Source organism: Gymnoscopelus braueri (assembly GCF_963280865.1).
Source record: "Gymnoscopelus braueri genome assembly, chromosome: 9".
Lineage (NCBI taxonomy): Eukaryota > Metazoa > Chordata > Actinopteri > Myctophiformes > Myctophidae > Gymnoscopelus > Gymnoscopelus braueri.
Genome location: NC_137610.1, coordinates 32,820,204 through 32,830,203, shown reverse-complemented (window position 1 = coordinate 32,830,203; position 10,000 = coordinate 32,820,204). Strand labels below are relative to the sequence as shown.

General features: G+C 40.7%; 2 protein-coding genes across 2 annotated transcripts in view; both read left to right on the top strand.

Moving 5' to 3' along the window:
- The first annotated feature begins 952 nt into the window (after positions 1-952).
- On the top strand, positions 953-6,060 carry cav2 (caveolin 2). Its single transcript, XM_080437844.1, has 3 exons — positions 953-1,180; positions 1,880-2,067; positions 4,015-6,060. Exons 1-3 carry the CDS (start codon positions 1,025-1,027, stop codon positions 4,163-4,165), a joined length of 495 nt encoding a protein of 164 aa, XP_080293970.1. The 5' UTR covers positions 953-1,024; the 3' UTR covers positions 4,166-6,060.
- A 3,168-nt stretch (positions 6,061-9,228) lies between these two features.
- Positions 9,229-10,000, top strand: part of cav1 (caveolin 1) — an 11,235-nt gene continuing 10,463 nt past the window's right edge. Inside the window, exon 1 of the mRNA XM_080436975.1 lies at positions 9,229-9,509. Within this exon, the coding sequence (XP_080293101.1) occupies positions 9,474-9,509 (36 nt within the window). The 5' untranslated portion in view covers positions 9,229-9,473. The remainder of the gene's footprint in view (positions 9,510-10,000) is intronic.

The window sequence follows — 10,000 nt, the reverse complement described above, 5'->3', positions numbered from 1 at the left end:
AAACAGAGGAAACCTAACAGGAAAGCCATTTTCCTAGCATCATCACTACTGTTTACTGTCTAAAATGGCCACCATAGATAGTGGCATATCATTTAAGCCATGACCCAAGTTACATAAAAATGATATACTGGTTGACATTATTGCACTGTTAAATGTTTTACAATGATAGTGACTTAATTCTCTGACTCTGGGTTTTGCGTGTCAGCTGTGTTTCCACTGCAATGCATTATTTTGCAATGCATATTGCTGGGTATATTGCTGGGCGATTAATGTTATCGAGATAGCACTTAATACTTGCATGATTTGGTATTAAAAAGTCTTAAAAGTAATTAAATTGTAACTTTAGAAATGTGCAGACACCCTGTATACACTTATAGGCCTACTGTAGGTTGGTTTGTTTACTCTTGAGCGAGAAAACAAGTTGCACATTAAAGCAGTAGTTCATCCAAAAAATGACTTATTTTCTATCAGTTACACGCCCCATGAAGCCTTGAATTCATGGAGATATTTTTGTTTTTATCACTTACCTAAATGTGATGACCAGGTCATAATAGGGGACTCAGTAGAAGACTCTTTGAGTAAAGACTGGTATAAGAGACTCTGCCAGTCATCAAATTATTGGTTTAGGAATGTGACAAAAAAAAATATATCCTTGAATAAAAGGATTCATGGGGTGATAGAAAATAAGTTATTTTTTGGGTGAACTACTCCTTTAAGTTAATCATCTGGGGAGCCCCGAAAATCATTTGGAGACCCCCGGTGGGGGGGGGGGGTTTAACCCCCAGTTTGGGAACCACTATCAGCACAATGGTTGTCATAGTTGTTCACTTTAAAGCGGTTCTGGGGCTGCCTGGGGACTATCTGGGGACGTGACTGTATCTTGTTGTGTCTCCTCTGCCCCCCGCCGCACGGGGCGTGGGTCTGGCTCACTGGGCGCAGAGCGCAGCGCACCGGAGGCAGGCTGACTGGCTGGCTGAGAGTCTCTCCAGTTCCAGCACCGTCTGATCTGATCACTAAACTAAACATGGGTCTCGAAAAGGAGAGGTTTGACACGAGCGTCATTATGGACGAGGACGAGTTCAACAGGTCGATAGAACCGATCCTATCCAAGAAAGGAAAGGTGTCCTACACCACGTCTCCTCCGGACCGGGACCCGAACGATATCAACCCGCACTTGAAGGTAAAGAACTGCATGAATGTCTGCATCGTGCGCCGCAATTAGGCAAGTTTTGGCAACACTGGATGTTTAAAAGTGAAACTAGGCTATAGAAACGTTCCTTCCGTAACTACTAGATTCTTCTTCATGCCTAATATGGTTGTTTTAATTACAAAGTAGGCTACAAACAACAAATTGCTGCCGGGGTAACAATCCAACCCGTGTCGTACAACACTGTTTCCCAAACAGTGGGTCGGCACCCATCTTTGGGTCGCGGACAAATTTGTATGGGTCACGAGTAAATAAATATCCCTTTATTTATTTGTTTGTTTCCTATACATTCAGTTTTTTATTATTATTATTTCAAAACATTTTCATAAAATGCAAAAAAAAAGAGGATTTTTTTCAATGTAAATCAAATCAAAGAAATTCCATAAATGTTTAAAGTAGAAGTAGTGAAAATAGCCAATAGGTCTGCTATTTTCACTTGTTTGGGTCCCGCGCAAACATCCAATTTCTCTTTTGGGTCTTGAGCTAAAAAGTTTGGGAACCACAGTTGTACAGTTGCTTTATACCTGGAAGCTGCAGCCTGCTTGCTTTCGTTCGCGTTCCACCGATCCATCATCTCCAGAGCGACAAAACTATCAGCCCTGCACAATACATCAACCAAGTTGCCAACTTTTTAACACAGGTTTCTGGTCTCTGTGCTATTCTGCCCAACAGGTTGGTTTTGACGATGTCATCGCGGAGCCCAGCTCAGCACACAGTTTCGACAGAGTGTGGATAGGAAGCCATGCCGTCTTTGAGCTGGTGAAATACGTCTTCTACCGCCTGCTGACCACCGTCCTGGCCGTCCCTATGGCCTTCATCCTGGGACTGGTGTTCGGGGTGCTCAGCTGTATTCACATTTGGTACGAGACGTTTTGAACTGAATCTGAATACACATTAGAGGCTATTAATGCATTGGTTGGTTCTCAACCTTTTCAGGCCATGGCCCTCCAAAATGATCATATTTGAACTGGGGACCCCCCCCCCCCTCACCCTGATAAGCACTTGGAATGTAGGAGTTGAGGCATTCAATTTTCGGTTCCACAGAACAATATTGTGAAAATAGCAGATCTACAGGCTCACAATGCCTGGCAAAGTGAGCTTGTAGATTAGGCTATTTTGTTTGCCTCTTTCTTATTTTTTGATTTTTTTTTTACAATTTGGCCAATGTTTGACCAGTGTATAGTTTGTTGATTATTTTGATTCTTTTTTCTTTTATTTGTCTTTGAGGTGTTAAAAAGGTCTTAAAAGTCCTTAAATTGTTACTCCACTGTCATCTGGGGACCCCCGGGACCCCCCCCCCCCAACCAAATCATGTGGGTACCCCCTGGGAGTCCCGACCCACAGGTTGAGAACCACTTGGCTACTGTATACATATAGCCTATACACACACTATCACTTTGTTTCAGTGTTTGAACAGAGACGGCAAATTTTCCATGCCTGCAATTATATTTGTTCTGGCCTTTTCGACCCCCTGACATAAGTTATTTATATAGTTCCCCTCACTTGCACACTCAAAATACACCCCTGTTGCTTCATGTGTATTTTCATTATTATCTCATAGCTTGTCTGCTTTTGCATAGCCTACATCCCCATTCCACAACTTGAACCAGGTAGACCTACTTTCCAGGTTTGCAGGCAGAAACCATGTCCATTTAACACTCACTGAAACAACATCAAAACTGTGCCCAAAAGTGCCCAGCAGCACATTATGGAAAGTTGGGAAGAATGCAGAGTTTCACTGGTAGTGGAAAAAGCCCATATTCTCAGCCAGATAGCTGGCAATCTAGTTGGACTATAGCTGCAACTCAGGCCTATTTTGAGACGAGAGTGGGACATTCTTGAGATACGAAGAGTGAGCAACTTAGGCATTTCGTAATTACTTATATGTGACCTTTATCCCTGCCACTGTTGAGCGAGGTTTTGGACTCAGGGCTGATTACTTTAAAGTTAACTAACCAGGTTCATCAATAGAGTAATTGTGTTTTTGCTTGGCAGATAAAGCAGCCACTCATCTGATCAATATACTACCATATGTGGAATGTTAGGGATAGAAATTCACGTACCTTTCACAATAGCTGCCTTTCAAATGGGCCTGCATGTGCTTGTTCTTATTTCGTGTGATAACATTGTGCATGTATTGTGGCAAAGTTCAATGGTGACCTCTCCTAAAACTTCTGAGTTATGATGAAAATGTTCAACTCTTTCTGGGAAAAATCCCTTTTAATTAAAGTGCCACATACCAAGTGATAACGGCCCCAATGTTTTGAAAACGTTTTGACCCTCCTCCCTCCTTCAGAATTTTGCTCCCATGTTTAGTCTATACTGTAGTAGGCTCACACTAATGATAACGTTACTCTTTATTTTACAGTGAGCTCTATCTTATTACTTTTCTTCTTGTTGGCATTCTACACACTGCCATGGTCAAAACTCTTGCAACATTCCTATCTAGACGCTAAGGTCAATTGTCACTGGTGACTGAAGTTGTGAAGCCCTTTGATTGGTTCACAAATGGCATCGTTTTGATAACACAGAGAAGAGAGTAAACTCAGGCAGAGCCCCTGGCTTTAGAATAAGAATTTGAGGGTATAAACAGAGCTGGATTTCTCTTACAGAATATCTTTCTATAGTCAATACAAATCGAGCTTGATCGTTCTTCAAGATCTTTCTAAAAGAAAGGTAACTGGCACTTTTAAGATACCACTGCTTCAGCATTTAAAATGGATCCTTTTCCAGTGATGGATTAGATGAGACAATGCATATACCCGGTTACCTGTGTTAGTGAGTAATCTTTGACCCTTTCTCTCCAGGATTGTAATGCCGGTGATCCAGAGCTGCATGATGGCCGTACCGTCGGTCCAGGTCGTATGGAGAAGTCTGATGGACACGTTTATAGCTCCCTGCTACCACAGCGCTGGCAAAATACTGTCCTCTGTTCATGTTGAGACCACACACAACTGACACTGCCACCTCTGTCCAGGGAGAAATATAGGAAAGATCAGGATGTAAAAATGAGAGGGTTGAGTGGGTGGGGGTGATGAAAGTATAGTGCTTTCAAAAATGCTACATTTGAATATAGCTGTTAGATTCTGGTATAAAGAGGCTAACCTGTTAAAACTGAGATGCACGAAGATTTAAGTGGGCATAGACTTAATATGATTTGTGTTGTTTCCAACAACATGGGACATGTAGCTTTAGAAATATGACCATGATTAAGAGTTATAGTACTTAAGAGTTACTTAAACGTTATTTTACCTTACGTGACCAAAAGATATTCTCGTCGTCATTCCATTATTTTGTGCCTGAAAGGAGGCGGATTCATCACCGGAGTACAACAGGGTTTTGTTTTTTACTGTTAAGGCTGTTTGAGATGTAACATTTATTTTTGCAGTCCCTGCTTTTTATTATGTGTTGTGTATATATTGCAAGGCATTCAGCCAGAGGTTGAATGTAATGAAAAGATGTAATATGTTGCTATTGTCAAACATATAATATATACTGTATATAATATCAGGTGCAAAGATGCAGCTTATTGCACACCTTAGCCAGCTTATTTAATCATCGACTCTCTTTTGACACTGCTCTGTTGATCTAGCATTGAAAATACTGTTTGTTTTGTATAATGAGAACCTAGATGAAGAGAGCTGAACACATTTAAGGACATGAATGTTGTCATGTCGTCTTAATACTGGCTAATTTAATTTATGACCTGCGCTACCAAATACGTTGCATTTCACTTGAGCCCAAATGGGTTTTGGCAGATTACATTAAAATAATGTCCTGGATTTAATAATTTAGTCATCACTGCACAGAAATGTATGAGAATTTTATTTTGCTAGAAGGTAATGGCTAAACAAGTGTGTTAGCAGCATTCCCATATTGTTTATTTTAGATGTATTTCCCCCTAAAAGACAGACAAGTAGATGCATGAGATTTAAGACAGGTGTGCTTCGTTATCGTCAAAAACAGGACATAAGACGGACATAAAGCAAAGATTAGCAACACACAGTCTCAGGTTGCCTTTTTTAAATTTTGGATCATAAGGCAAAATGTGTTTCGACAAAAAGCATCATCATCAGAGCATGCATATTCCCCCCCAAAAATTAAAAAGTAAACTGAGGCCATATCTTGCTGATCTTCCCTTTATTCATGTTATTGCTGTGTCGTTATTCCATTTGATTTGAGAACTAGTGGATAGACTCATACGATTTAGCATTATAGATTCAATACTGTGGGCTCCCATGGGGAGGATAAAGCATGTAATGAATGAAATGTATCTCAATATGTGACAAGAAATGTAATGTGGGAATAAATGGAGTATAATAAGTGGAGTTCACTTGAGTAACAACAATGTGGTGAAAGACTTAACTCCTTCCCAACCTGGAGGGCTTGATTGAGCTATAGGTACATGCTAATAGTAATGGCTTTTTATCTAAACAGCAGAGCCCAATAGTTCTGTCAGTCTGCTATTTGACAAGCTGCCAGCCAGTATGTCCGTGGTTGGTTATACAGTGGAATGCTTAATTTAAAGACTGTTGTACGACGAAATGTACAGATTCTCACTGACTGGGAGGAAATTTGAGGTTGTGCAATAGAACACAGGTGTGCTCAAGATTAGTATTTCACACCCTCAAGTCAGATCGGCAAAAGAAGCTGGAGGGTTTTGTTACAAAAAATATTTATCCATCCTAGGAATCAAAATATAAGTTTATCATTCAAAATCTATAAAATCATGGAGAATCCAGTCGATTTTGTATATTTTGTATACTCTTAATGAAAGTACCATCATTTGTTTGAATTGCATATTATTGACCTTTGTTTTTCTTTCAAGTTTTATATGACCCCACACCACACACATATATTATACGTATTTTTTTTAACAAAACTTTAAGCTAAGACCAACAAATTAAATTGTTCTTCCTGATCAGATAAAAGGTGGAGGTGTTATTTTTCTGTATATGTCTGTTTTGGTTCTGTCAGTTCTGTCAGTGTGGGTGAGCACAGCAGAGCTGTGATCTGAAGCTATGTTCCAGAACTGACTCGTAAATCACTACATTTTAGCAGAGATTGTGGTATGGGAATATGGAACATGGCCTGGGGGCTTACTGATAAACCTACAGGCCTGCACAGCATTCTACCTGCCGCATTTACCGCTGCGATTCTCTTTAGTTTAGAATATTCTGTAGTGGTAGGCCAGTGATTTTAAACTTTTTTATTATCAAGGACCCCATGTACATTAGGCCATAGACCCCCATCCGATATGATTTTTTTTGGGGCTCTAACCTTCATGGTAAAATCGTCAGTGTTTATTTTGAGAGTGTATAGATGGAATCTGTTCACTCTCAGAGTTACAGACCTGGAAGCGTCCATTCGGTGGGCACTCCCCTCAAGGATTCCTGGGGGTCCTGGACCTCACCTTGAAAACCAGACAAAAACTTTTTTTGTGATAAATTTACAAAGGGCAAAATAATAGTTTTTCACATAAATCCACATTTCCATTTAGACCTTAAGCCGAGTTTTACTTGGTTGTGCACTTTGTTGAGCACAGAAAACAGCCAAGTTACAAGCTTTACAATGAGTTGCGCTGTAGATCAGCTATTTTCAGTGCCATGACACCGCTGCACAACTTAAGTGTAAATCACCCTTTAGTGTCTTGCTAAGGGCGCTGTTTTTCCTTTTTATTTGGCGATGGGTTCCCAGTTTGGTGTCTTGCTGACACACACTTTGGCAGCACTTTTTACTACTGCTACTGCTATGAGGGGGTGTAAGGGATATTTCTTTGTTAAAATAAGTGATGAATAGCTCTATATTCTGATAGAAATCATTGCTAGACTAGAGGGTTTGTTCAGTAACAGGGGTCTCTGCAGCTCTTTAGTAAACTGAAAATACATTTTCAGGTCAGGATACTAATTTTATCCAATCAGGAGCGAGAACTCATACAGGATCCAGGATAAACAGTGAAAAGTGAAACTGGCAGTGATGAAACTAAACAAAAAATGTGCACACAAATTTGGGATTGGAACACTATGAAATTGAAGCTGATAAATGGGTTCTCTTTCCTGACACACCTGAAAATGCATTTTCCGTGAGCGCTGGAGAGACAGGGAGGCCTGCATGTTACTGTTCAAACCAAAACCTATCAGCACTTCTACTATAACTACTACTAATGCTACTGCTACACAGTAAAATCCTGTTTTTTGTGAGTGTAAAAATTCTGCAGCATTGATTTAACCTCAGTTTCTCATACCACCATCATATGTCATGGGCACACACTTCTTTGATAGTTGCGTTGTTTTGATTTTGGGTATTCAAATGTACTGTATGTTCCAGACAATAAACGGCACACCTCCCTGCATACAAAATGATATATCAATTCCAGTTGTAAGAGCTACAACACATGTGTCTGGCTTACTACACAACACAATGCTTCTTTAATGGGATATACTTCACTTGATATAATTACAGATACCTCATCATCAAACATGTTCTAAAAGACTTGTTAGGTTTTCCAAGTGGCAGTCTAAAGATATTTCATTTTGGACCACAACGCTTCACTTTCCATCAAGGTCAAAAAAGGCATCTGTTACTGACTGCATACTGTGATCTCAAGCCAAAGAAGCAGAAACAACACTATTCAGAAGTCAGAACCACACCCTTCACTCACACACACAACACCTCTTTAGACCAAAACGACTCAACTTAATACCTCATTCTGTGACCTATCCTTGAATGAAATACAAGCAGCATGCAGCATTTTGATGATATCATTTGCATGATAAAAAAATATATAATCAGAATCATTGTTCCCCTTAGTTCCCAATCCACAGATAAGATTTTGTCATGAAACTATGACACCATTCATTGTGTTATTTCTATTCAACGTGATGCCCATCAGATAAATAAACTGCTGTCACATCGTCTGGTTGAAATCAAAACACACTCCTGGCTGTAGGCTATATCAACTGGTGTCATTTCAAGGTGAGTCGCCCTGGGCGTCATCTGATATATAAGAATGTACACAAACTAGAGTGACTGGCAGGCAACATGACCTTGGTAATGAAAACAACACTTATAAACAGGTAATAATGAAGTAAAGTAACCAAGGAAATGCCAGCTGCAATCAGGCCAAATAGGCACAATTAATTATATGTTTGAAATCAGTCAGTTTCTCTGCCACTGAACAGGGTAACCGGAAGGCTCACCCCAAAACACGCTCGCCCCCATTTTTTCCGTGGACCAGCGTTTCTTGTATTTGTTTTACTGAGGATAAGGTTAGAAATAAGTTTAGGGTTCGCCATAGTTTTACTGAGGTTAAGTTTAGGAAAAAGGTTAGGTTTTGGCACCGTTTTACTGAGGTTACGTTTAGGAATAAGGTTAGGTTTTGGCAACCGTTTTACTGAGGTTACGTTTAGGAATATTACCAGGTGAATACCGCCGGATTTGCCCCGGGGCGACTGTGTTTTGGGGCGAGCGTTTTGGTATTCCTGAACAGTTGGTAATGTCACTGGTGTTGAATGACAAGTTAAAGGACGACTTCATCCATTTTCGACCCATCTACATATAATTGGTCTTCACTAATGCTCATTATGATATGCTGGCATTCTGTGTCTCAGAGGAGGGCTGTGGACAGTTCAGAAACCCACCTACCAGTGACATCATCAATGGGGAATCCAAGCTATAGAAACTGCAGGCTTTCTTCCTGGAAAGTTAGCATGCTAAAATGGAAGCCAATGTTCTTGCGTAATTAAAACACACAAAAAAAAAAAATCTTGTTCGAAAATATTATTACAAAAACCTGCATAATGATGATGTCACTGGTAGGCAGCTTTCTGAACTGTCCACAGCCCTCCTCTGAGACACAGACAAAGTAGATTTTTTTTTACCATTGTATCATGAGCATTAGTGAGAACCAATTATATGAAGATGGGTTGAAAATGGGAGAAGTCGTCCTTTAAGACAGTTTCGGGCTCCACTCAGATGCCCCATGTGCGCGCAGGTGACTATCAGATGGCTACAACAAGACGCGCAACTGACATGTGAGAGGAGAGCGCACCCGCACCGAGTTTCTCACTCACAGCCCTGGCATTAGCATTCATTACATGCGTGTCACGTATAGAAAACTGGGCAGGAATTAACCCAGCAGTCAGTCAGAGGAGCCCCCTGGCTTCTCTTCAGTCCCCTCCGCCTCCCACTTGACTTCAGTTAACTTCCTATCTTCTTGCCTGTTAAACGCGCTCATCCTCTTTAACACTGTGAGGCGCGCGGCAGCATGACAGGCGGACTGAAGGACAACGAAACAGACGAGGTACGGTTCTGCTTTCTCATGTAAAAGTGGCGTCTCTCTTGACTCTTTCTGGTATGTTACAGCAGCGCGTCATGTTTGCAAGTTTTTGCTGAGTATAGACAAGCGATTTTCCCGAGACGGTGCGAAGTCTTCCCTGCCGTAATTTGAATTCCAAACCACGACTGGACCTCGAATGCCATTTCAAAGACGGGATTTTTTTTAAAACTTTGTTTTAAAGTCCCCAGCAGCGCTATTTGCCGATAGCCTACTTTATCTTCCTTGGCACCTATTCGTGAGCTACTCCCACACAGACCCATTGGCACTGGTGTGTTGGATTTCATTAGTTAAACCGCTTTTCCTCCCCAAAAAAATAACCATGGCGTATGTTTTTAGGCGTTTCTGAACAGTTGATTGGCGTGCGTAATGGTCTGTTCTGTTTGGGTAACTCACTGTATGGCTACGTTTTTCTATTGTGTTATAGTAGCCTATCCGTGACCGCGCTTATAAATATG

Coding starts and splice junctions, on each gene's coding strand:
- cav2 (XM_080437844.1), top strand. CDS start 1,025: ATGGGTCTCGAAAAGGAGAGGTTTGACACGAGCGTCATTATGGACGAG. Junction 1,181..1,879: donor ATATCAACCCGCACTTGAAG/GTAAAGAACTGC, acceptor TCTGCCCAACAG/GTTGGTTTTGACGATGTCAT. Junction 2,068..4,014: donor CTCAGCTGTATTCACATTTG/GTACGAGACGTT, acceptor CTTTCTCTCCAG/GATTGTAATGCCGGTGATCC.